Here is a 27,049-nt window from a genome sequence, read left to right as displayed (position 1 = left end):
TTGGTCCTTGTGATTTCACGAAAGAAAGAATAAAAAGAAATCACATTTAATACTGGATAAACTGGATATACTTCATTTTCTTTTCGTCAATTATGAACGAATACGCGTGGTAGGTACTCCACGTCACAACCCACACGGTAGAAGAAGAAGAACGAATATCAGAAAAACAGACATTTTTATTTATTTGAAGTTAGTATGAATGATTGAGTTGGATTGTTTGAGATTAATGTAGAAGGTATCCAATAGTATTTTATGCAACAGTTGTATAAGAAGGGTCAAAAAATGCGAGTGGCGTGAGTTGCGATGTGAGCCTTGGCGAACATCGCAATAAGAGACGCCACGAGCATTTTTTGACCTAGTTATACAACGTTGCATACAATACTTTTTCTACGACGACGTAATTTTAAATGAAACAAAAATTATACAAAGAAAAATTTTATTTATAAAAATTATTTTCCAACGCGCGGGAAAATGGCGGCAAATGTATACTTTTTTTTATAGTATATCTATGGCACCAAACAAAGTAAAGGTGCCAGTTTCCAGGTCAAAAAAAAAAAAACAACAACAATGCTTTTTTGGCGACATTATAGTACAGTTACATTTGTAAACAATGCTTTTATAGGCCATAGAGCGTACACTTTTTCAAAGAGTTTAATTATGTATGTACTTATATTAGACTTTTTGGTTATTTAAATGCCAGATTAAAGTAGAGGAGTAGAAAAAGTTATTAATTTTATAGTGGATTTTTGTACCAAGTAAATGGTATGGTATATGGTATGCTTTGGTATGGTCCTTTCCTTTGATTGGTATGGTCACACTGCCACCATCTTTCTTTTCCTCCTGTCAAATTGTGACTCGCGTGGAGTTTTACTTCGGTGTGTGTTTTTCATTAATTATTTGGTGTAAATTAGTGAAATCTTGTTGGTATTTACGTTAAATTTCTTATTTCAGCAATCCAAAATGCAGAACGACGCCGGTGAATTCGTTGACCTGTACTGCCCCAGGAAATGGTGAGTCGCAAAGTTTAGGTTATGTTCCGCCACATTTCTCGTGAGTAAATGCTTGTAATGACGATTTTGGAATATTAATTCCAGACGAAATTTCTCGATACACTCCTAAAGATACGGATTACTTAATAATATACGTAGCACAATGCTAACTTCAAAAAAATGTTAACATAATGAATCGTAATTTATTCGCGCCTTTTGTTCGTCGTAGTATGTAAAAAAGTCATGAAACGAAGGGGGTATAATGGCGCGAGGAATGACCGGTTAGGAGCCTATCTGTAGACAATGACAAAAAGATCATAATATACTTATTCTATCAATTAAGAGTTGAAAAATATATGATTAATCTTCTCTACCTCACACTTAGGCTTTCATAGTGATAACTTTGCCTCATTATGTAAATAAACATCAGGCTAACACAATATCTCCATCCCCAGCTCTGCGAGCAACCGCCTGATCCACGCTAAGGACCACGCGTCCGTGCAGCTGGTGATCGCGGACGTGGACCCCGCCACGGGCCGCGCCGCCGACTCCTCCAAGATGTATGTGGTCTGCGGAGCCATCAGACGCATGGGAGAGTCTGACGACTGCATTGTCCGGCTCACCAAGAAGGATGGTATATTAGCAAAGTGAGTTGTTTTTATCTCTTTTTAAAGTTATGGAAGATATAGAAATTACGGTAGGTAGTAACACGGGGAAGAGAGGAAGAGGTAGACCTAGGAGAACGTGTATGGAACAAATAAAAGGTGCAGGTCATGTCGTATTGGGAGGTGAAGGATTTGGCAGGAAGAAGAGAGGAATAGCGATTACTTCACTGACAAGAGTGCAGCTCTTAAATGAAGAGAGAGAGAGAGAGTAACACTGGTTGCTTTACTTTTAACAAATTAATAGAAATGCATCTAATATGACTAAATGTCTTAAGTGCAATTGTTTCTAAGCTGACTTAGGCTTTTGCCACCTTTAAACATACATAAGTGATTCTGTCAATAAGTAGTAACCACTTGCACTCATAGGTACCTGTTTCACCTCACTAAGCTTACAAAATAAATAACTTAGAACCACCTAAACTTACACCCCTAATACGTGTATGGAGCATTCAGCAATTTTCAAAGTAGAAAGCTAAAAATGGACTATTTTAACAAAAAAATCATGCATCTTTTTTTTATCATCTGAACTTATCTGATGATTAATTTAAAAATTCGAGATTAATTTCTGTCATTTGTCACCACAATACTCACACCTTTCACACACATATCCATCCACACTTCCTCCACATTCAAACACATGATGGTACATACATAACTAAATAGGCTGTTCTGATAATCTTAAAATTAATGGAAATCTATTTCCCCTGGGAGAAATACTTAATAGGTGGAAGCACCATAATTCCCTTGTTAGGTATATGCCTTTCATTCCTCCTCATTCCATGCCCATTCCATGCCAACCTGTTGCTCCTCAATTTCTCACTAACCAGCACTACTTGCAGACCACAAATAACTGTTTATGAAATGTAAAATTTTAATCATTCTTTTCCTTGTTCCAGGAACTACTGAGTAGTCATGTAAGGAGATAACTTTATAAAAAACCAATAAAAAAACTATAAAAGTTAAATATTTCTTTTATTTGTTACATCCTTAATAATAAAAATTTAAATATATAATAATAACAGACATAATAGGTTGATATCTTGTGTTTGTGCGAAACCTTTTTTGGACAAAATACAAATTAAGCAGTTTGTGTAAATGCAGAAAGTATAATTAGCTAGATTTGATTATATAAATGTAAATGATTATGGACCTCATAGTGACAAATCCCTTTGAAAGTATTTTATAATCTTTCGAGCATGTGTCTTGACTAGAATACGAAAATGCATTGAAGAATTCGAAAATAACAGGAGAAATAAAGAATGGTTTTAGATAATAATTTTCTTATTTTTTGAATTCGCTAAAAGCCTCCTATTTAAGTCGATAAATCGACTGTGTTAAGATTTTTAGCAAATTCAAAAACAATACAATCGTAACAGCGGTTATAAAGGGATTGAGAGCATTTTTCGTAAACTAGTTTCGTAATTTTCGTATATTTAAGTTCGCACTGCTACTGACTTGTAACAGAGCTTACAGCCGACCCCAATAGGACTGCAGGCGTGAATGTAATATAGATTTTTTTGCCACGATGTAAGGGAACATAACAAATAACCGAGCAAATCTGTCAATCATTATCGGTCGCGAAAATAGCTAACAGACAGGACAAATGCGGTGTAAAGCCGTCCGAAACTTCCGTTCCGTTCAAATAGTCAATTTTCACACTTATTCGAACCATACAGTACTTCCATAATGATTATAGGTGCCGACACGAGCGAGCGCACGTATAAACACCTATAAATTCATAAAAGTACCCGGCACCAGTGGTGGCCCTATTCAAATATTTAGGTGGAGCGAGTCCTCAAAGTGGCCCACTCAGTCCCTCAAATTACAAAACCCAGTTGCTCCCCTCTAGATACGGAGCTACTGGCCAGGATGGACCTGTCTTGTTGATTTTGGCGCCCGGTGTGGTCGCAGACCTCGCTCCGCCCTAGGACCGCCACTGCCCAGCACCAGCGTTTGATGTTCTACACCCTCCGTTCACCTTGGAGGGCCCTGTACCCGGTAACGCGATGTTACTGGCTGTTTATGGCTTGAATACGTGTGTAAATCGGTCCATCTTTCCAAGATAGAGTGTACAATCTTATACGGCGAAGGTTCACGCTTGACAGAAGACACTCGTGCTTATAACAATGCCAGGAAAGGTGTGGAAAAAGCAAATGGCGGACAAAATTGCAAATGGCGGTCGGTGTAGAAGTGAGGTTATGTTAGTGGCTGCTGCCGCCGCCGCCGCCGCAGCCTGGCTTACCGCCCGGAGGAGGCCTACAGATCGTCTTCTTCTTGCAGGCCACCACTCCAACCGCCCAACAGACGCACCACCACAGTGCCCAGAGCACTGACCACTGTTGGAAAGAGGTTAGTTTTTAAAGTACAAAGAAATAAGAAGACATATTTGTGATGATGTATTAAAGACTAGAGAACCGGAGAGGAAATATGATTGGCCACGTGATACGACATGATTCATTTATAACAAACATCATAGAAGGAAAAATTAAAGGGAAGAGAGGAAGGGGTAGACCTAGGAGAACATTTATGAAACAAATAAAAGAGAAGGTGCAGATCGTATCGTATCAGGTGAAGGTTTTGGCGGGAAGAAAAGAGGAATGGCGATTACTCCACCGACAAGAGCGCAGCTCTTAAATAAAGAGAGAAAGGTTAGCGATGTGGATGTGGTGAACCGTATGGTGACAGCTTAAATTAATCAAATCGATCGTGATAAACGAAATCAATCAACTCACGGCCCCCACTACCGACATATCTGAGGACATTGAGTGAGGACTGTGTGTCTGCACCTAACAAATAATACAGTGCTTCTTTTCTACTTATTCTCATAAAGTTCCTTCTCCATCATCGCATTTTCCCATTACAAACGAGAGACATTAAGAAAATACAAGTAGGTACTGTATCAATTTAGTAAAATGAGGGTAGTTACACCCAAAACATCTACATTCAGAGTGATTCAGAGTAAAAAATCACTCGCTCAGTTAACCTGTGACCACAGTCACTGAAACATCGAAGTGACTAATAAGGTTATTTGCATTTTAAATTTGTTGTTTGTTTGTTTCATTATAGGACCTTTGTATGAATTGACACTTTTATATTTCAAATTTTATAAATTTTGCATGATTTATGTAATTTAAATGCACGGTAAACTATATTTTTTTGTAACATCTGTCACACTGCATTTATGGCAAATAATCTTATTTTGAACTATCAATTATGCAGGTACTTAACTCACTTTGTGATCCGTAGTTTGGTTACGACATTACAGGCTGGTCACCTGGGGTCTGTTTAATAAAACTTACAATTGTAAATTACAATGACAATTTGATGTACATTGCGGAGTTAGTGATCACAAATATTTTGTATTTCATATTAGCTACGTAATTGTCGTTGTAATTTACAATTGTAAGTTTTATAATACAGGCCCCTGATTGTCCGAAACATACACCGTTGGTCCCGGTTACAACTTGCTGATGTATGTACGTAGTCGTTACATGAGCCATGTCAGGGGCCTTTGGCGGCTCAGTAACAACCCTGACACCAGGGTTGAGGTAATCCACCTCGCAACTCACGCGATAAAAGAATAAATGATTGCAAAGCTACTCACCATATTACCTTCGTCTCGGCTAGGCCTTCACATTCGCCGGAGCGCCGTCCGAGACTACAGCTACCAGTACTTGGGCTTGCAACCTCCGGGGCAGCGCGGCGGGCGACACGCGGGGGGCTCGCCCTGCGCACGAGTCATATGGATAAAATTATACTATGTAAGTAAGTATCTTTATTTCTATTTCTTTTGCCTGTAGGTATACGCACATAATAACGGGTTCTTACGGTTTAAATGGGGATATGAGACTAATATCCCCATCATCGTCATTGGGAGTCTCATATCCCTGATTTAAACGCGGTAAGAACCCGTTATTATGTGCTTTAATTATGATAATAACCGCGTAAACTTAAAACAATGTAGGTATACGTTTATTCAAATATGGTTTTCTCTTGAGTTGAGACCATACTCCCTCGACTCATTAATACGTCGAACCCTTCTTAACGTTTACGTTATTGTAAACATTAATAAATAGCCTATACAGGGTGTTAAGTGACATCGTAACGAAAACTGAGGGATTCAGACCATGATTCTGAGTTAATGTCACATGGAATTTTCCGTCGCTAAAGTATGGAACTGTTAATTTAAAAAAAAAATAAAAAAAATTATGACTTGCGACAGGAAATTCCATTTGATATCAACTTAGAACCATGGTCTGAATCATCCCTCTCGGTACCTATTTGTTACGATATCACTAACACCCAATCTACTTACTTGTATGGCTGGTATATACTTTTACAGGGTGGGAGGTGTAAGTGACATCGTAACAAATGCTGATGATTCAGCTCATTATTCTGAGTTAATATCGAGTGGAATTTTCCATAATGGTACTAATTTTAGTACACACCATCTAATTTTATTTCAAGTTACACTTGTCATTTTCTTGTCCGCCGAAATGGAAAGGGATGGGTAATCGACAGGCATAAAATTTGTGGAATACAATTTTACATTGGCCAATAACCCGACATAATTAAGTTGACAGCGCACGTCAAACGGATTGCATATCACCGAGATGCCATTTTATCGTCCGGGTTATTCATCCGTTTTAAAATTAAGATTAGAAAATGACGGACCAAAATAAAATTAGGAGGTGTCTGCAGAAATCGCGGGCAATAACATTATTAATAAGAGTTATTGATAGATTCCGAAGGCGGCTACCGGCAACAGCTCGCCGACCGCCGGCGACAGCCCAATAGATTTGCATGAAACACATTCGGAAGGCGACAATGGTCCCTGTCGCCAGTGGTCGAACACTGTCGCTCTGTCGCCGCGTTCCGAATGTGTTTCTCTAACCATACACGTTTGCTTTTCTCATCCGAACCTAGACTGTTGGAAGGCGTTCAATATAGGCAAAATACCACAAGTTCACGACTTTACCTACCCCAATTGGAGTCAGAGGTAAGTACCCACACCTCACCGAGCTTTCTGTTAGACCAACGTGATAGGAGCCGTATCGCCGTCTATAATGGTCGAGACAACTGTGTTAGTGAAAATTGCATCATCATCATTAACAACTCTTTGGTGCAAGTTCGGTACCAGGGATCGCACTGGCTTTTTTTGAGAAGCATTTGTCATATAACTAGCTGTTACCCGGGGCTTCTTTTTTTTTGACGTGACTTATTGTAGATTTGCCGCAGATGGCATTAACTACTTGGCCGGACAAATGGGGAGCGCTGAAGGCTCTCACCCGATACAACGTTTAATACAACAGGCCTGAGGGTGCCCAGTTGGGCGCGAACCTCAGCTCAGGGCGTCGTCTGAGAGGAAAAATATTTGAAAGAATTAATCGACCCTAGCGGGTCGATAGCGATAACCGCTGAATGAGGAAAATCGTCGACCACGCCGGCGGGGTCGGTATCGGGGTCCTGAAGTGTTTGTTGTGGCGAGCTGATTGGCTGCCTCTATGGCTAGAACCCGGGGCTTCGTTCGTGTATATAGAACACACATATACACTATATATTCAAGTTGGTAAGTTACATAATAATATGAATTTCACATCGCAGACCCTTTCGGGCACAACAAAATAGAATCTCATTGGTGCAAGTCCGGTACCGGGTTTCGAACCGGCGCTTCCCGTTTGAGAAGCAAGCCTGTGTACCACAGGACCATAGTGCCACCTTTAATACAGTTGGAGAATCTTTTTCAACACAAGTTTCAACGCAAAAACGTCTTCCAATAGTCAACCACGCCTCTACTGGATGAAAAAACCTGACGTGTATGACCTCATTAAATATAGCTTGATTACAATAACAACTGGCAGATAAATATGCACAAAACGAGCATATTTATGCAACGATCGTGTTATAAAATTCCGCGACATTCATTGCTTCTTTGGTATCGCGCAATCACAACTAGCGCTTGTGTTACTACGCAATGAACTGGTAAATCGACGAAGCGTTCCAACCAGAAATGTCTTGGTGCGGACGCGAGGTAACAGGCGACATGCGCACTCGTGTAATCAATGGCGGCCCTAGTAAAATATTTAGGTGGAGCGAGACCTGGGGCCTGTTTAATAAAACTTACAATTGTAAATTACAACGACAATTTCATGTTCATTGCGTAGCTAATATGAAACTCCAAAATATTCGTAATCACATACTCCGCAATGTACATCAAATTGTCATTGTAATTTACAATTGTAAGTTTTATTAAACAGGCCCCTGAAAGTGGCACCCATCAGCCCTTTAAAATAAAAAAAAATTACGGCCACCCGTTATGAGCAATCTAACCCGATGAAGTTAGCGAACTTTTTGGCGGGAACGGAAACGGGACGGTTGCTTTCTACATTGAATAATCTATACAATTATTACGAAGTGGTGTTTTGTGGTTAATCATCGCATTAAGTTACTCGGAAAACATTCGCGATAGTGTTATTATATCGGAATATTGAATAAAGAAAGTGTATCTATCTATTTTCGCTTCGTGTCAACAAGCCGCTTTATAACTCGAAAGTTTATGCGAACTGAGTTAATTCGTTTGGGGTTCGGAGTAGGAGTCTGCTCCGAGGTTGGGGGCTTAGGTTTCTTCAGTCAACGTCATCATCTTTCATCATTCAGCGAAGAAAAAATACATAAGACATGGCTGTATGGGCATAGTTCCCTTCGCCTTACCCTTCGGGGAAAACCAAAACAAAAAAAATAATCTTTGTTGATTTTGGCGTCCCCCCCGCCCCTATTTCGGCGCCCGGTGCGGTCGCACACCACGCATCGTCTCAGGGCCGCCATTGTGTGTAATTTAGTTTACATCTCCCTTGTTTCTGTGATCGTTGACTTAGCCTATTCAAACCCGTCGTTGTAAAGCCAATCAAGCAATATTTAACGAGATTGAAGCTGTCATACAAATCTATAAAGTCTTGTTCTGTCGCCTCTCAGCCGGCAAACACGACCGTTGTCCGCCGTCGCCGGCCGACACGGTCGGCGCCGGCCGCTGTCGCCGGTAGTGGTGGTGGAATCGCACCTTTAAACATAGAGCACCTTCAAAGATCACTTTGTGATCCCTAGTTTGGTTAGGACATTACAGGCTGATCACCTGATTGTCCGAAAGTAAGACGATCCGTGCTTCGGAAGGCACGTTAAGCGGTTGGTCCCGGTTACTACTTACTACCTGACACCAGGGTTGAAGAGGTTGGTAATCCACCTCACAACCCACGCGATAGAAGAAGAAGATAGAGTAAGGAATAATACTACGTATAGAACGGCAACTCTCCGCTCCCCACCAGCGGCTGAGCTAGGTTTACCTCACCCCCGCGGTCTTACTTTAGTCTTCAATCGTATGGCGTCAGACGTCACACACACAGATGTACGTGTACGATACCGTCAATGTGTAGTGTCTGTGTATAACGAGGTGTTTTGTATGTAGTGAAAACCACGTAAGCACCTATTTGAAAAGGCCTATTTTGATGTGATTTTTGATGATTAAAAAGGTTTGACTCATTCTTCTAAAATAAAAACTCCTAAATTAAAGATTAAAAAAAACGGCCTCTGTGGTCCAGTGGTTGAGCGTTGGGTCACGATCCAGAGGTTCCGGGTTCTAATCCCGGTGGGAGCATATCACAAAAATCACCCTGTGATCCCTATTTTACTTAGGATATGACTAATCACCTGATTTTCTGAAACTAAGATGATCCGTGCTTCGGAACGGACGTTTAGCCGTTGGTGCCGATTAACTACTGGTGTAAGTAAGTAGTCGTTACATGAGTCAAGGGCCTTTGGCGGCTCAATAATAACCCTGACACCAGGGTTGATGAGGTTGGTAGTCCACCTGACAACCAACACAGGACAAATTACCTTTTTCTTCTTGCGTTTGCCGCCTGGTTCGTTGCTCTTTTTCTTGCAGGCAAGAACAGTCACCACCTGGGGGAAAAATAAACCAAATAAGTAGTTGTTTGTAGGACGTTAAGTCTTTTCAGACTGTAGTGTAGTGTAACCAAACGCAACTTATAGGAAAACCGAAACGCAAGTGGTGGCTTTTTGGCGGGAAACGGGAACGGGACAGTTGCTTTCTCCATTGAATAATCTTAATAATTAATACGAAGTGGTGTTTTGTGGTTAATGATCGCATTAAGCATTCGCGAGTGTTATTATATCGGAGTATTCAATAAACAAAGTGTATCTGCCTATTTTCGCTTCGTGCCAAGAAGCCGCTTCATAACTCGAAAGTTTATGCGGACTTTTGAGTTAATTCGTTTGGGGTTCGGAGTAGGAGTCTACTCCAAGGGTGGGGGCTTAGGTTTCATCATCATCACCTTTCATCATTTCATTAAACATCAAGAAAAAAAATACGTAAGACATGGCTGTATGGGCATAGTTCCCTTTGCCTTACCTTTCGGGGAAAACCAAAACAAAAAAAAACGCAATTGTCATTGAGTAACAAGGATATAAAAAAGGTTAACCTATAATGCGCGGGAAAAGACTACAGACGCGTCAGACGCTTCTAAAAACACTAAGACAGTGGTGCTAATTCCTGTAAATACCATCTAATTTAATTTTAAGTTATATCTGTCATTTTCTTATCCGCCGAAAAGGAAAAGGACGGGTAATCGACAAGCATAAAATTTATGGAACACACGTCAATTTTAAGCACAAATCTAAACCAACCGTCTAAAAATTTTACATCAGTCAATAACCCGACACAGTTAAGTAGACAGCACGTCAAACGGATTGCATACCAGCGACGTACCTTTTTGATTCGCTCGGGTTATTCATTCATTTACTCATTCTTCCTAAAATTAAGAGCTGTGAATCATCCGTCCCTTTCCTTTTCGACGGATATGAAAATGACGGATATAACTTAAAATAAAATTAGGCGGTGTCTGCAGGAATCGGGGCCAATGTTTATCATATAGCGGGAGAAAGGCTATTGTACGTCCATGTTGTGACAAATATTTTTTATATTAAAATAAACCAGTGCTTCTTTCACATCAGTGTTTAATTAATATTAACAAGTAGGTACCTAGTAATAAGATAACAGAATCTACTACATAGACCACAAACAGTTCGGACCGTCGCCGACATATGGATAGTACTCCACTCGTCCGCAAACTTTACGACGCACGGAGCTCCGCGATAGTATACAGGGTGTGTGACATCGTAACGAAAACTTTGAGGGATGATTCAGACCATGATTCTGAGTTGATGTCAAGTGGAATTTTCCATCGCAAAAGTAGGAAACTGAAAATAATTAAGTAAAAAAAAACACTAAAATTTTCATGAATTTCCGACAGGAAATTCCACTTGATATCGACTCAGAATCATGGTCTTAATCATCCCCCTCTGTATTCGTTACGATGTCACTAACACCCTGTATTAAAAGGTCGTCTTGTGCATTATAACCTGCAGGCTGCAGGGCAAAAAATCAAATATCGACTATCATGCAAGGAGGTCCCCCCTTATCACAGGAAAGCTAAAAACCCTGCTATGATCGGCTATTTACCAAAAAAATACCAAAAAAATACTTTTGTATGCAGTATCTTACGAAACCGAATGATAAAATTGCAGCCTATCACATGAAATATACATTGGTGGTAAAGTGGCAATGGAATTTGAGAAGCAGTAGAGCTATCGTAGTTATCTGTTTGCAGGAGTAGTAGTGAAAGAGAGTGGGGTCAAACTTCTATAAAATGCACGTTAGGGCCTTTCCAACCTGTTTTTTCTATTCTGTGGAATAATCAATAATACCTAAGTATAGAAGGGACACTGCCCTTACTAACACTACCCCTAGCCGGCTGAGATACTTTGACATTTAACGTCTAAACGGTTACAAATCCTCAAGAGTCGCTCCGCGAAGTCTATAAGAAGCCCAGGACGCTTCTCAGCTTATGGAAGGAGTTAGGTTCGCTTACGTAGTCAATGACAACACGCTTAATGGACTTAAGAGTCTAAATGCAGTCAACTGAGCCCGCTGACATAACATAACATAAACATAACGTCCAAAAACATACCTTTCTCGCTGTTCCTCGACCACAAACATATACTTAAAGAGTTCACCTCGCCGCCAGCACTGAACAACATTCCTGGTCAGATCCTCGAGCTGTCAAGAGTAATAGGACACAACACACCTGCAATAACACTATAAGAAGCCACCAAATCGTGGCACGAGAAATCTTCATATTAGACGGTAGTCTGGGTTGGCGTCCGCTCCTCTACATCGTGAGGTTTCGACATCACACAGTTTTTCAGTTCAACTGGAATTTTGTTGGCGACATGCTCCAAATTTTCTTTTGTTCTGTCTGTTGGCTGCCACGGATGGTTTTTTTGAATGTGACAAGCTAGTGGCCAGCTAGATCGGAGGAGGTCGTAGCTTCGTGGGGTTTTACTCTGCTGTTTAAAGATATGCATACTTTTCTCTGTAACTCCGCTGTTTTCAAACATTAAGTAAATAGAAGTTAGAAAATGATTTTCTTTATTTTACTTATATCGTAAGTAGTAGTCTTTATTTAGTAAGTAAGTAATCAGAATTTCATAATTTATTTTGAATCTAGTACACGCACGACCCACCGAAAATAAGTACTTTATATAATGTCCATATTGTCCGTCAATAGGTAAAAAATAAAAAGTATCAAGACGTTTTCATCCAAATACCCGAGTGTTGCTTACCATAGAAATTTTATTACCCCATTTGCCATCAGATTCTGGTACACCTATACCTACTTTGGTTCGCGCCAAAAACTCCTACCCTAAGCCTTTAAAAAAAAGTTGTCGGCTCACGCTGGCGCTGTCTTCGCGCGCATAAACTTAACTTTGTAAACGTCATAAAAATCTGTTATGGATGACTTGGACAATAGGGCCTTTGATATATAAGTCTCAACTCATATTGATTAATTAAGTACTGTTCAAGTTTCCTAATTTCATTTTCGTTACGAAGTTCGTATTTATCTCTACTCTAGAGGTGAGCCGTATCGCCGTCTATAATGGTCGAGGCAACTAGGTACTTGAGCAATAAAACACTTGACTAAATCAAAAATAATAATTTATTAGTAAGTAAGTAATAAGTTATCAAAACACTTGTGTATGGTGTTTGTGTATTCGTGTATTTTTGTATGGTGTATGGCGGTGGCAGCTTTACACATGAACTAAGAGAGAATGGGGTTATACTGCTCAAATGCTTAATCATGACAATATGTACAGAAAGGGTGACAAGGCATTCCGGACTTATGACAGCGCGTACAGGACTTTTGACAGTTCGTACAGGACATATGACAATGTGTACAGGACTTATACCAGCGCGTACAGGACTTGTGACAGTTCGTACAGGACTTATGACAGTAGGTATAGGACGTGTAACAGTGCATACATTACTTATGACAGTGCGTACAGAATTCGTAACAATACGAACAGAATATTAGTTCTATTAATATGATAAAGTATAAAAATAAATAAGAAAAAATAATATTATTAAACCGTCTTTTGTGTGGATGAGGCTTTGCAAAAGCACATTTTTCTTTAGGTTATATCTGTTCGAGTGGCATTCATTAAAACATGCGTTACAGAAATTACACATATCTACTTAGAGGCACTCTGAAAATTCCCCCAAACAGTATTTGTTGTTGTGTTTAGGGTCTGAGTGTGAGGTTATGGTGGAGCTTCGTTTCGACAGAAGATCTGGTTGGCGAGCGTGGTGAGGGCGCGCCAGTAGCCGCGGCACCGCGAGCACAGCGACGTACATTCGGCCTCTTGCTGCAACCACATCACCAACTGTATACACACGCGTTTGCCATTTATAACACTCACCAGCAGACCCTGTACGGAAACTACGCCGCGCGTGGCGCGATTTACACCGAGGTTTTCACAGCTGATTCTGTGTTCTGAGGGTTCCGACCAATAGACGCAGCGGATCCTCTCTACGTGTATACTGGTTACTAGTCTACGATTATTAGTTAAAAAGCCGCGACAAAGAGATGAAATATCAAAAAAGTCTGACTCGGACGAGATTCGAACTCGCAGCTTTTAATGACTCGGACGAGATTCGAGCTCGCAGCTTTTAATGACTCGGACGAGATTCGAACTCGCAGCTTCTAATGACTCGGACGAGATTCGAACTCGCAGCTTCTAATGACTCGTACGAGATTCGAACTCGCAGCTTTTAATGACTCGGACGAGATTCGAATTCGCAGCTTTTAATGACTCGGACGAGATTCGAACTCGCAGCTTTTAATGACTCGGACGAGATTCGAACTCGCAGCTTCTAATGACTCGGACGAGATTCGAACTCGCAGCTTTTAATGACTCGGACGAGATTCGAACTCGCAGCTTTTAATGACTCGGACGAGATTCGAACTCGCAGCTTTTAATGACTCGGACGAGATTCGAACTCGCAGCTTTTAATGACTCGGGCGAGATTCGAACTCGCAGCTTTTAATGACTCGGACGAGATTCGAACTCGCAGCTTTTAATGACTCGGACGGGAGTCGAACTCGCAGCATTTAATTTTGCATCGAACGAGATTCGTACTTACTCGTAGTTTAATTCTGACTTGTAGGGACAAACAGCGTTAGTCCAGAATTTTCCGTTCTTTTCACTCTGAATAAGAATTTACCCTCCCGGACAAAAGCCATTAAAAGCTGCGAGTATTAATCCCATCCAAGTCAGAATAATAAAAAAGGCAGACAAATGGAGTATGCATACTCCATACAAAAGCTGTTGTTGATTCGGACCGGATTATGTTATACGTTACCGAATGTAGACAGAAACATTAGCCTTTCTTGACGTGACTTATTATAGATTTTTCGCAAATGGCAATTAACTACTTGGCCGCATGAAGCATTAGCTGTATCGCCCAAGCCCTCAGTTACCTTGTAGGAGGAGTAGTGCGCATGCGTGTGTCGGGGCGGCGTGGTGGCGCGGCTGCAGTCCACGCTGCGTGTGCGGCGCCGCGTCGTCGCCGCGTGCAGCGCTTGCAGGCGCTTGGCTTGCGTGTATAGCTACAGGGTGAATATTCATTACATAAATAACACATAAGAATTGACCTTCGATTTTCTTATCGTGTCGATAAAACTAAATAGTATCATCTCAAAACTTGGCAACACGTATGGCGCTATTTGCAGCGCTCATCAGATCCTCCTGCGTGCAGGTGTTCGGGCACGCAGGACACGATGTAAGATGTTCCATCGTTTGGGGAACAGTGCCGCACTGCACATCCACTCTGTCACAACACAGACAGTCAGATCAGCGGGCGCACTGTAAGCGTGCGACTCTCTCGCCTCGACATACGTCACCCGTCACTCTCTCACAGTCTGCACAGAAAGAGACAGATGATCTCTGTCGCGGCGAGCAAGAGTCGCGTGCTTACAGTGCTAAGCCCGCAGGTCGGGTGTCAGTTCTGTCTGTGTGTGTTGTTGTCTCTGTCTGTGTTTCTTCTGTGTGCATTGGCCTTCGATAGACAAGAATGAAGAATGCACCAGCGCCGATGAAATAACACACACCTGCCCGCAATTCTATCATTGTCACGGACAGCGCCATCTATTGCACATTTTTTTAACTATCAGTTCGTTTACGATGTCAAATGTAAAATAGTCGTGAATTTGTGTATTTAAATGTAACTACTAACATGCATTGGGTCGTCGAGGTCGAACTGGCAGAGTGGCGCGTGCGCACTAGACATCGTGTGATCGCTCGACTCGCACTCTATCACGCTGCGAAAGGTGTATTAATTGAAATATTTTTATTTTATGTTTAAACTCATATAGAGGCAAGTTTGAAAATTCTCATTCGGACGGTATTAGAACGGGTTCGAACTTTCGAACCCAGCACGGGTCAAGGGTTATAAAAACTAAACATCATAATACGGGATGTAATTGACACTGCACCGTAACGAATATTGAAGAAAAATCCACTTGATATTAACCCTGACTGACCTGAATCATCTCCCTCAATTGGCTCTGCCTGATGCCGATGGCCTGGCTCCTGAAATACAGTTAAGTATACTAGTTTAGGAGCCAGGGCCTTATTTCTAATTGTTACTTGTTTGTTGTACTTACCTACTGAATAAACTTTCTTTCTTTCTTTCTTTCAATATTCGTTACGGTGTTATTAACAACCTGCATACTTTTTGGCATTTGGGTTTGCCTTAAAGCAAGATGACATCAGGCGATGTCTAAGATCCATCTCACCTCTCCGTAGCAACGTTGAGGCATCCTGAGCGGCGCGGCAGGGTGCGCGACCTCGGGGGCGGGGGCGAAGGATGCTGCGGGGGCGGGGTGGCGGCGGGGGGGATGTCGAGCGCGTGCGTGCGCGCCGCCTCCAGCCGCGCGGCGCCGCGCGCCCGCCCCCCCACCGCGCGCTCCACCAGGCGGGGCGTCGCCTGCGGGGGACAGTGCTAGGGGATCATCTCGTAACGAGGGGCTTGAAATGGGGGTGGTTGGAGGGCTTAAAAAACACGGAATATCAGTTTGTAGAAATGACGTGTAGGTAGGCAGATTCTTAAGTCTCTTTTGTAACTATTTTCTTTAATTTTGGTGAAATAAAGTATATTATTTCAATTATTATTTTACGGAGCAGCGGCCTCTATTTGCTGTTGTTAATTTTCCAGTTATTTCCCATTGTGATTATCCATACATTTTGATCAGGCGCATATTCGCGGGATATCGCTATTCGATATAATAGACTTCGGAATCAGGTGGGCCGAAGTAAGGACAATTTGTTCAGGTGGGGTTTCTCGGATGTCTCGGACTTAAAGTGCAAGTACGGTACTGTTCCCCAAACGATGGAACATCTTACATCGTGTCCTGCGTGCCCGACACCTGCACGCAGGAGGATCTGATGAGCGCTGCAGATAGCGCCATACGTGTTGCCAAGTTTTGGACCGATACTATTTAGTTTGCCATTGACACGATAAGAAGAAGCTATTCGATATCGAGCAGATCGCTGATAATCAGTATCGAAGCTGTGGTTGTCTCACTCTCTCTTACCCGTCTGAGCGGCGGCGGTCCGTTGGAGCGCGGCGTGGAGGGCGTGCCGGTGCCGCGACACTCCGTCGTCACAGCATACGCCGCCAGCTGTATCCGCCGCGACGTCGAGCAGTCCTGCAGCATAGAATAATCAATAATATTACATATAGAACGACAACTCTCCGCTCCCCCACCATGAGCTAGCTTACCTCACCCCTGCGGGGGGGGGGGGGGTCATGGGGGTCATGACTCCTCCCCTTGGCGACAGGTTGGATCATGGGTAGCCACTGCAATTTTATCTATCGATCGACCTGATCTTAGCTTAGGCGGTTCACGCACGTTCACGCGAATCAGACCCTGTGTTACTGTGAGGCGCGTGTATGTTAACGTCAATGTGTATTGTCTGTGTGAAACGAGATGTTTTGTGTGCCTTAGGGGTATGCCTGCAGGCAGTGTGAATGGGGGACTTTTCAGGGTACGTTCCCCAAAAAATTATTGGTGCTGTTTTAGTACAGTAAGTACATTACCCTTCTAGAAGGCCTGGCGAGTGCGTGCGAGCGGTGTGGCGGAGTCTCCGTGGAGACTAATTTGTCTGATACGGACACGGAGCCGGCGGAGCGCGTGGAGGGAGCGGCGGGAGCGCTCGGCGCGGTGGTGGCGCGGGGGCGGCGGCCCGGCGCGGCGCCCCCGGCCCCCACGGCAGTGCCCCCCGCGCCGCCCCCAGCCGCTGCCGCCCCCGCGCCGGCCCGCGCCCGCGCCGCGAACAGTCGCCCCAGCTCATCCAACTTCGTCATTATTATCTTGTATGTCTTGCATTCGTCTGTCTGTTGGATTGTCATGTAAGTAATGTAGATTTTAGATATTTATAACTTCGTACGCGTAGGTACCTTAAAGGATTTTTATTTAATATATAGCAATATAACTTGGGGTGAAAGAAAGGTAAGTATGTAAAAAAAAACTGATTCGGACGAGTTTCGAACCCTTGACCCATCCAGCCGAGTAGTGAATGCCATGAAAGAGAAAGAGAGAAAAAGAAACTAGAGACTGATAGAACAAATCTGTCTCGGTTTCGAACCCATGACCCGGTTTGACGAAAGTCGCGGGTTCATTCATAACTTCGTAACTACTTATCTAGGTTCTTACAGTTTGATTTTGTCTGCGTGTGTGTGTAAGAGAGACTTTTGTGTGTGGTTTTTGTTTTTTGTCGTCTCTCATCCGATGTTAATCCTTCTTAAAGTTATTACAGTGTGATTTTTTTCTCTTGTGTGTCACCCGATGTTTATCCTTTCTGAAGGGTTTCAGTGTGATTTTGTGTGCGTGTATGAGATATTTGAGTGTGTGTGTGTGTATGTATGTGTGTGTGTGTGTGTGTGAGCGTGTGTGTGTGTGTGTGTGTGTGTGTGTGTGTGTGTGGCTTTTATTGTTTCTCGTGTGTCACCCGATGTTTGTCCTTCCTGGAGCGGTCGCGGGTGCTGCGGCTGTGGCTGGACGAGGTCACGTCGCTGGAGTCCGGGGTCCCGGAGTCGGAGCGGCGCGCCACGCTGCCGCCGCCCTCGCCGCGCCCGCAGCCGCGCATCGTCAGCCGCTCGCACAGTTGCGCTACCCTCGCTATCTGCTCCTGATATTTAAATGTAGGCTGTAGGAATTACACATGTAAATATGTAGTTGCAACATTTATATTCCTATATTGTCTATCCCATTTCATCTTAGTAACCAGCTGTCACCACCAGTTTCCACCAGTTTTCAACCATCTTAGCAACAAAGTTGACCTTGACCTCTTCAGTGTTGTGAGTCGATAAGACGCGAACTCTCTCGTTCTTTTATTAAGTAAGTAATAATATTTTATAAGCAACTTGTATTATATTTATTCAATTATTTTGTCATCGTTAATTACTTATGTAGTTTCACTGTGTTATATAGTTTTCAATATTAAGATAGTAGCGTTATTTTTATTGTTTAAGTCAGCGTTTGTCTTTGTACTGTCTTAGGCATCTGTGCATGTCCTTAAACCTTGTCAGTGCGCTTAAGTTTTAAGTTTTAATATTTTTATACTGTTTTATATAGCTGGAAATCTGTTATTGGCTTAGTTCTTAAGTATGATATTCTTGCTATTGTTGTTAAGAGCTGTTGGTCTCCCAAATATTAAATAAATAAGTAAATTGGTGTGCGTAACCATGGCAACCACGATGTCGAGCGAGTCTAATAGCGTCGATTTTTCCGTTCTCGATGCGCGAACCCGTGACCTTGGCGCATCGGGCTGGATGGATTGGCAAATATAATAACCGCATTACCTGCTGATCCCTCAGCGCGCGCTCGCAGGCCACACGGAAAGTGCGCATCGAGTTGGTGGAGGTGGCGGCGCGCGTAAACTCGCGCTCTCTTTCACGCTCGCGGTGCGCGCGCATCGCTGCATTCTCACCCACCATGCGCCTGCGCAGCATCACATAAACATATAGCACCACGTCTGTATCCTATACTTACTTACATATAATTATGATTTTTATTTCATGAAATGAAATGTCTATGTCACCTTAAGTTACCTCATCGGACATACCCCGTATCCCTGAAGGAGTAGTCAAAGGTGTAATCATATTCATTCGCATATCACCACCAGCGGGCCTAGCACGATATTTTGCTTCAGCGCTGAGCACGTGACTGGATGGTATAATTAATTATCAACATTGAAACTTACGGTAGATAGATATTATGTGCGCCACCAGTGTAATTGCCCTCACCTGTGCGTCCGCCTCCTCACATAACTGCCGTCGCTCAGCCCCGAGTCATGCGAGTACCGCTTGTCCCGCGGCGCGCTGCAGGTACTGGCGCTGGTCTTCCGCACGGGCGCGCCGGGCGCCGCCCCGGGGGCCGCCCCCAGCGCCGCCGCGCTCCCGCGCTCCGCCGCCGCCACGCCGCCCCCCATCCCCGCGCCCATACCCCCAGCGTCTACCACCAGGCGTTCGCTGCTGTAAAGGCATGGAATAAAGAATATACAGGGTGTTAGTGACATCATAACGAAAACTTTGAGGGATGATTCAGACCATGATTCTGAGTTGATATCAAGTGGAATTTTCCGTCGCGAAATTCATGATTTTTTAAAATTATTTTCAATTCTATACTCCCCCCGGGGCCCCGGGTTCGAATCCCGGTGGGGACATATCACAAAATTAACTTTGTGATCCCTAGTTTGGTTAGGACATTACAGGCTGATCACCTGATTGTCCGAAAGTAAGATGATCCGTGCTTCGGAAGGCACGTTAAGCCGTTGGTCCCGGTTACTACTTACTGATGTAAGTAAGTAGTCGTTACATGAGCCATGTCAGGGGCCTTTGGCGGCTCAATAGTAACCCTGACACCAGGGTTGATGAGGCTAGTATTCCACCTCACAACCCACACGATAAGAAGAAGAATTCTATACTTTTGCGATGGAAAATTCCACTTGCTATTAACTCTGAGTCCATGAAATTAGAAGTTTAAACGACGAATAACAACGCAATATGTTTGGGGAACGTCGATTGGAAAGTTACTCGTTGTGCCTAAGTGTAATAAAAAGAGTCGTTATTAAGTACCCAAAAACAAAGATACATACATACATACATAAACTCACGCCCGTAATCCCTAATGGGGTGGGCAGAGCCACAAGTAATCAAAGACAACTTGCAGCCACTCTTGATACGAAGTCCAAAGATGGATATGATGAACCTTATGGTGATAAGCAGTGATCGGAATAGGTAGTGCAATTTGGCGGGATTGCGTGACGAAATCTTAACATGGACATGCCAACCGCGCGGGATTACTATTTCGATACGAGCTGGTCACAATAAAGATTATTAGGGTTTAAAAATGTTATATTACATTAAATTATTATGCAATTTAACGCGACTTAACTTAATTGACCGCCATATTTTTCCTTATTTCAAACTCAACTAAAATTCTTAGAAAATGTATTGTACGAATACAAAGGCACGCAAATTGCACTCTTGTACGATTAGCGATAAGATGCCAATTTGAAATGAATGCAGTGTTCTACTTTTTTTTTGTTGGCGGCATTTGCCTTTCAAGTGGCGGCGGCATGCGCTAAACAATAAAAGAGTGAAACTTCTGTACTTATTATTGTTTTTGCTTAACAAAGGCAACGACTGATAAGAGTACTAACATAAAGTGTAAATGGGAGAAAGAGACAATAAATCCCATATTTCTGTCTCTTTTTTGCAAAAGGGATGATGAGGTGATACGGCGGTGTTTGTTCACTCCTGTTCTTCGGTTCATTGAGTGCATACGTTGTGAGTTCGAGTTACTTATTTGATTATCTTGACGACATCTTGGCTTGTTTTATGGACTGACGAACCTCTGCATTTGTGATGATTTGGCTCTTGTATACCGGACTTCTGATTTTTGCGTGACTGAATTGGATTTGTTTATGAAAAGGACCATTTTTGGGTGAAAATCGGTAAGTACTAACATTCATATTTAAATGTGTAAGGTTTTGTTTGATTGTAACCTAGAAAATTACAATTAGAAATAGTTTTAGTCTATCAATGTTACTTCGTTGATATTGGTTTTATACTTGAATCATATTTAAGTTCTCTTGATTTGTCTCTATTGTTTCAAAATAGTACTTAAGAGTATTAAAAATATAAAAGGCAACAAGGTTTGATCCCGAGCCCTTTTTTAAAATACTTAGCTATGAAGACTTGTAAAGTTTTAAATAAGATTAGGATATTAAAATGCTTAAAGGTCTCTCCACAAAGAAAAAAGCTAATAGGATTTGAATAATATTTGGCTCATAGTTAGGTTGCTTTTTTAAAGATATTTTGAATGATAAATATATATTATAGTCTACGAAAAATTAAGAGGCCATCGTAATTTACTTTTAAAAGTACAAACAGTTCGATGCAAACTTTATGGTGCCTCGGAAGTCTCGGAATATCGCGGGAACGGTAATGTTATCTAGTATTGACTATAAATACAATATGGCTATTTATACAACAGGACTAACTTTTTATAAACATGTACTTCATGTTTACATAATAGTCTAAACGATTTTTTTCTTTTCAGATTACTCAGCTCAGACAACATGAGTTGGCGAGCAAAGGAAGAGACTGTTCAACGCTGGATTGAATCCTATCCTGAACTGATGTACGAGTCCACAAATCATACAATTTACTGTACGAAATGTGAGACTAACATCGGATGTCGAAAGAGCACCATCAAGAGACATGTTGAGGGAGTTGTGCATAAGGGAACACCGTCGATGTCTCCAAATGATTTTTTATTTGATTTTATAGAGTTCCTTATTCTCTGTAATATTCCGTGGGCACAAGTTGAAAACCCATCTTTTAAAAACTTTTTTCAAAAATACATGTGCTGCGCTTGTTCTAATCGAAAAAAGCTGCCCAGTGAATCAATACTCAGAAAAAAATATTTGGACGAAATTTATGCAAAGAAGCTTGCTACAATACACAGCGAGATTGTGGACGAAAAAATATGGATTTCATTGGATGAAACTACTGATTTCTTAGGAAGATATGTAGTGCACTTTTTGGTCAAACCTTTGAACTCTACAGCATCAAAAAAAGTTTACCTAATAGCTTGTAAAGTATTAGAAAATATTAATGGAAAAACAATTTCTCAGTTTGTCATTGATTGTTTGAAAAATCTGTGGGGTGACTCCTATGAAGATAAAGTGGAAAGTGTTCTTTTGTTATGTACAGACAGTGTTGCGTACATGTTGACAGCGGGGCGAGTTTTAAAACAACATTTTCCGAACATGAAGCATGTCACTTGTTTAGCTCATGCTCTCCATCGGGTAGCAGAAAAAATACGTTCTGAATATCCGGATGTAGACACACTGATTGCCAACGGAAAGAAAATTTTTTTGAAGTCTCCCAGTAGAGTAAAATTGTTAAAAGACATGTATCCCAATTTACCGTTGCCACCTCAACCAATAATAACACGGTGGGGCACTTGGCTTGCAGCAGCCTCTTATTATGTGAAATATTTTGACGAAATTAAACATATTTTGACATGTTTGAGAAGTTCAGAAGCAGTCTCAATAAAAAATGCGAAAAATATTATTAATAAAGACAATATTCGAAATGATTTAAATTTCATCGACGAAAATTTTAAAATAATACAAATAGCGTTGACAAATTTACAAAAACGCGATAGATCCATAGTCGAATCATTTCAAATATTTGATGAAGTAAGGTCAGTAGTAAATTGGAGTATGAGTTCACCTATACAAAATAAATTAGAAGCAGTCATATCTCGCAATCCGGATATTGATATTATCAGGACGTTTTCAGAACAAATCGCAAGCGGTTCAGCAACTGACGATATTTTAATTTGGAAATTTGCCCCGCTGACATCAGTAGAAGTTGAACGGACGTTTTCGACATATAAATGGATATTAAATGTTAAAAGAAATAGATTAAAGTTGGCAAATATGGAAAAGATTATCGTAATTTATTTCAATTCCACAGAAAACGAAAATGCTATTTCAAATGTTGAAGAAATTGATAGTGAAAATGAAGATGACGATTGAAGGAAACAAACTTTTTAATTCAATCGTTCGTTCGTTCGTTTTCTGTCGAATTGAAATAAATTACGATAATTACTGTTTTTATTTAATGCAAAGGTTAAATTAAATATTAATCAACAATGTTAAATTTCATTATGATTATCATGTGCTCATAATTTGGTGCCCGATAAATGGCAATAGGCTCGCCCCCTATATGCGACTCAAACATAGCTGGCGAGGAGTGGGTATTTTATACTTCTGCCTACCCCTTCGGGGTTACAAGCGTGATGCTATGTTTTCTAATGGTATTTCTCTGATTATGTTGTTAATTATCAAATGATTATTTTAACTTGTTGTCTACATTGTATGAACACTTTTATTCGTAACTGAATGCTTACACGTTTTACAATAATAAAAAAATATTTAAAGGACCAATGTTTTTTATTTCTTCCATACTTTTCACTTTAGAAATGATAAACATTTAAAATATAATACTTATAAAATAATTGTTTTCTTTTATAATACCAGTATAGATAGAAAATATCCGAAATCCCGCAATCCCGCAATCCCGCCGGGCGTATCCACACTAATATAATGTTTGAGGTCGTTGACCCTAAATTGCACTACCTATTCCGATCATTGGTGATAAGGGATCAGCCTATCGCCCATAACATTAGTCCATCATGTTAGAGGACACAATCCCTCTGTCGGTTTTTACGACACGCCCGGGAAGAGAAGCAGCTGAACGTGTTCTATGTTTTTTATATGCTCCCAGAACAGCATAGAAGCAAAAAAACAAAGATAAAAGGTACATAATACAATTGAAATTAGAAGGTTAAATGAAGGCAAATTTGGACAACGCCATCTACTTATATTGTTTTTGGGGAACCTAATCTGGAAAATCCCTCATATGATCGCTATAATTATTATTTTCTGTTAGGAAAACAACTAAAATTCCTGGGCAAAAAAAAATCTAGCCAAAAATTATTCTTTTTTTATTTTATACTTATACAAACTCTATGGTTTGACCAAAACCTCACCTGGTCGAATCCCGGTGGGGACATATCACAAAAATGACTTTGTGAGCCCTAGTTTGCTTAGGACATTACAAACCAGTATTAGATATTCCTTACTCTATGGTTTGACCAAAACCTCACCTGATTGAAGTCGGCACAAAACTGGTTGGATTCCCGCCAAAAACTCCGTCTACCCCCAAAAAAGTAATTTCGAAGCACCGCCATATGCCACTGTGCGAATTGTGTGCCGTCACCGACGATCTTTGCATGAACTTCAAATTATGTTTTAAAAAATTGTTAAAATCGAATAATCTGGTGTTTAATCTATTGAAAAGTGCATAGTGGCTACCAGAGTACTTCGGGAGAAAACACATGGAAGAAATCCTGTAAGTTATACCTTTCCTTTATTAACTTAATCCCGTATAAATTATTATTACATACATACATAAACTCACGCCCGTAATCCCTAATGGGGTGGGCAGAGCCACAAGTAATCAAAGACAACTTGCAGCCACTGTTGATACGAAGTCCAAAGATGGATATAATGAACCTTATGGTGATAAGGGATCAGCCTATCGCCCATAACATTAGTCCATCATGTTAGAGGACACAATCCCTCTGTCGGTTTTTACGACATGCCCGGGAAGACAAGCAGCTGAACGTGTTCTATGTTTTTTATATGCTCCCAGAACAGCATAGAAGCAAATTAAATAAATAAATAAATTATTATTACTTATACTTAATAAGTATATTTATTATTATTAAGTAAGTATACCTACTGCTATGGGCGATAGGCTGATCCCTTATCACCATACGGTTCATCATATCCAGCTTACGACATCGTATCAACAGTGGCTGCAAGTTGTCTTTGATTACTTGTGGCTCTGCCCACCCCATTAGGGATAACGGGCGTGAGTTTATGTATGTATGTACCTACTGCTACCATTGCCATTATAGACAGCGATACGGCTCATCTACCACGTTGGTCTAACAGAAATCAGAATCATTTATTTAACGTAATTATCATGGATAAACTTGTTGAAGGTCAATGTAACATTTTTGAATTTACGTCATTTCGCAAGGTGAAAGCTCGGTGAGGTGTGGGTACTTAGTTCATCTTGCGATGGATGTACCTCTGTCTACCCCAGTTGGGGATATAGTCGTCAGCTTAAGTTATTATTATGTCTACTTATTACAGAAAGGTCAATTTGCCTGCATATAACTGTTGAAAACATATAAATATACTTACTTACTTATATAAGATTTTTAAATATGGAAACACTATGATTAATTAGGTACATTCGTTCGCGACGATTCGATCCGGAGGTCCCGGGGTCGAATCCCGGTGGGGACATATCACAAAAATGACTTTGTGAACCCTAGTTTGCTTAGGACATTACAGGCTGATCACATGATTTTTAGACGGTAAGATGATCCGTGCTTCGGAAGGCACGTTAAGCCGTTGGTCCCGGTTACTACTTACTGGTGTGAGTAGTCGTTACATGAGCCATGTCAGGGGTTTTAGTCGGGTCAGTAATAACCCTGACACCAGGGTTGATGAGGTAATTCACCTCACAACTCACACGACAGAAGAAGAAGGTCAATGACTCCGTGGTAACACGTACCTCTGCTGGTCGATGTCGGCGTGTCGCGGGTGCGGGCGCACGCCGCCGCGCATGTAGCGGTCGAGGTCGATGATGTCGGCAGCGTGCGCGTGCGCCGCGCCCCACGACCCGCTCGACGACTGCTCCGACATTGCGAGCGAGTAGCTCCTGGGGGGCTGCAGTTATAAACGAACTTACATACGAGTTTCACTAGAAGTGAGACTCCCGAACAAACCGCCAACGCGGTAAGAACCCCTTATTATGTGCTTTAATTAAAATTAGGTGTCTGCAGGAATCGGGGCCAATATTACTGACGTATATTCAAATTCAAAAATATCTTTATTCAGTAGGTAACATAGTTACACTTTGAATCGTCAATTTTTACATAACGAACGTCTCATCCGCCTAAAACTACTGCAGCTTCTCACAACCTGTATAGCCGGGGAAAAGAAGCTGCAAGAAAAACCTCGCCACAGGGCCCTAGACGTTCTTTTAAAAAAAATAAAAATAAACATAAAATATTGATATACTTACAATTGAGTAATTTAGCTGCCTAATATCAGTTCTCAGACAGTTAATCCCATGCATTCATATCTTCTAAATAATCACTAACTTTATAATAACCTTTTTTGTAAAGTTTTTGTTTCGCAAATTCTGAATGTCAATGGGAATCTTATTGTAAAAACGTATACATTGCCCCTTAAAAGATTTAGTAATCTTATGTAATCGACTGACTTGTAAAGCAAGTTTATTTTTATTCCGGGTATTAACAATGTGCCGATCGCTATTTTTTGCAAATAATCCTATATGTTTTTTTACATATATTAAGTTTTCAAAGATAATAATATATTGTGATGCCAAAGTTAAAATATTAATTTCTTTAAATTTATTTCTAAGTGACATCTTGGGTCCCAATTTGTAAATCGCCCGAATGGCTCGCTGTTGCAGAACAAAAATGCTGTTCACATCTGCAGCATGACCCCACAGCAAGATGCCACTATACACGTATATAACGGACACTCCCCGCCGCGCACCAATTCGTATCACCCCCTCTGGATCTTAAAGTGTAAATGGCCGTAAACTAGGTAAGGTACCTACTTTAATGTCTCTTGACGTACAATTACCTATGGGGTTATTATTATTATTGCGCTTGGCAGACAAAAATAAAATATCCTGCGTGGATCATATATCCAGCTTAAGCTCCCCTAACCAAGTATCTCCCGCATCCGTCACACAATGCAGCTCGGCTATACCACCTGGGAACCGGTGCA

General features: G+C 41.3%; 3 protein-coding genes across 3 annotated transcripts; 2 read left to right on the top strand and 1 right to left on the bottom strand.

Annotated features, from left to right (window-relative positions):
• The first annotated feature begins 778 nt into the window (after window positions 1-778).
• On the top strand, window positions 779-2,618 carry LOC126378562 (40S ribosomal protein S21). The gene is made up of 4 exons (XM_050027004.1): window positions 779-875; window positions 952-1,010; window positions 1,445-1,636; window positions 2,551-2,618. The coding sequence occupies exons 2-4, from the start codon at window positions 961-963 to the stop codon at window positions 2,558-2,560; spliced, it is 252 nt and encodes an 83-aa protein (XP_049882961.1). The 5' UTR covers window positions 779-875; window positions 952-960; the 3' UTR covers window positions 2,561-2,618.
• A 10,125-nt stretch (window positions 2,619-12,743) lies between these two features.
• Window positions 12,744-25,930, bottom strand: LOC126378276 (uncharacterized). Its single transcript, XM_050026468.1, has 8 exons — window positions 25,800-25,930; window positions 19,374-19,601; window positions 18,930-19,068; window positions 18,077-18,256; window positions 17,166-17,462; window positions 16,660-16,773; window positions 14,545-14,673; window positions 12,744-13,447 (listed from the first exon to the last, which is right to left on the bottom strand). Exons 1-8 carry the CDS (start codon window positions 25,928-25,930, stop codon window positions 13,325-13,327), a joined length of 1,341 nt encoding a protein of 446 aa, XP_049882425.1. The 3' UTR covers window positions 12,744-13,324.
• LOC126378421 (uncharacterized) lies at window positions 20,350-23,587 on the top strand. Its single transcript, XM_050026773.1, has 2 exons — window positions 20,350-21,085; window positions 21,694-23,587. Exon 2 carries the CDS (start codon window positions 21,713-21,715, stop codon window positions 23,180-23,182), a length of 1,470 nt encoding a protein of 489 aa, XP_049882730.1. The 5' UTR covers window positions 20,350-21,085; window positions 21,694-21,712; the 3' UTR covers window positions 23,183-23,587.
• Window positions 25,931-27,049: the final 1,119 nt, after the last annotated feature.

This window comes from Pectinophora gossypiella, chromosome 26 (genome assembly GCF_024362695.1).
Source record: "Pectinophora gossypiella chromosome 26, ilPecGoss1.1, whole genome shotgun sequence".
NCBI classification, from domain to species: domain Eukaryota; kingdom Metazoa; phylum Arthropoda; class Insecta; order Lepidoptera; family Gelechiidae; genus Pectinophora; species Pectinophora gossypiella.
This window is presented reverse-complemented; position numbering and strand designations above follow the sequence as displayed.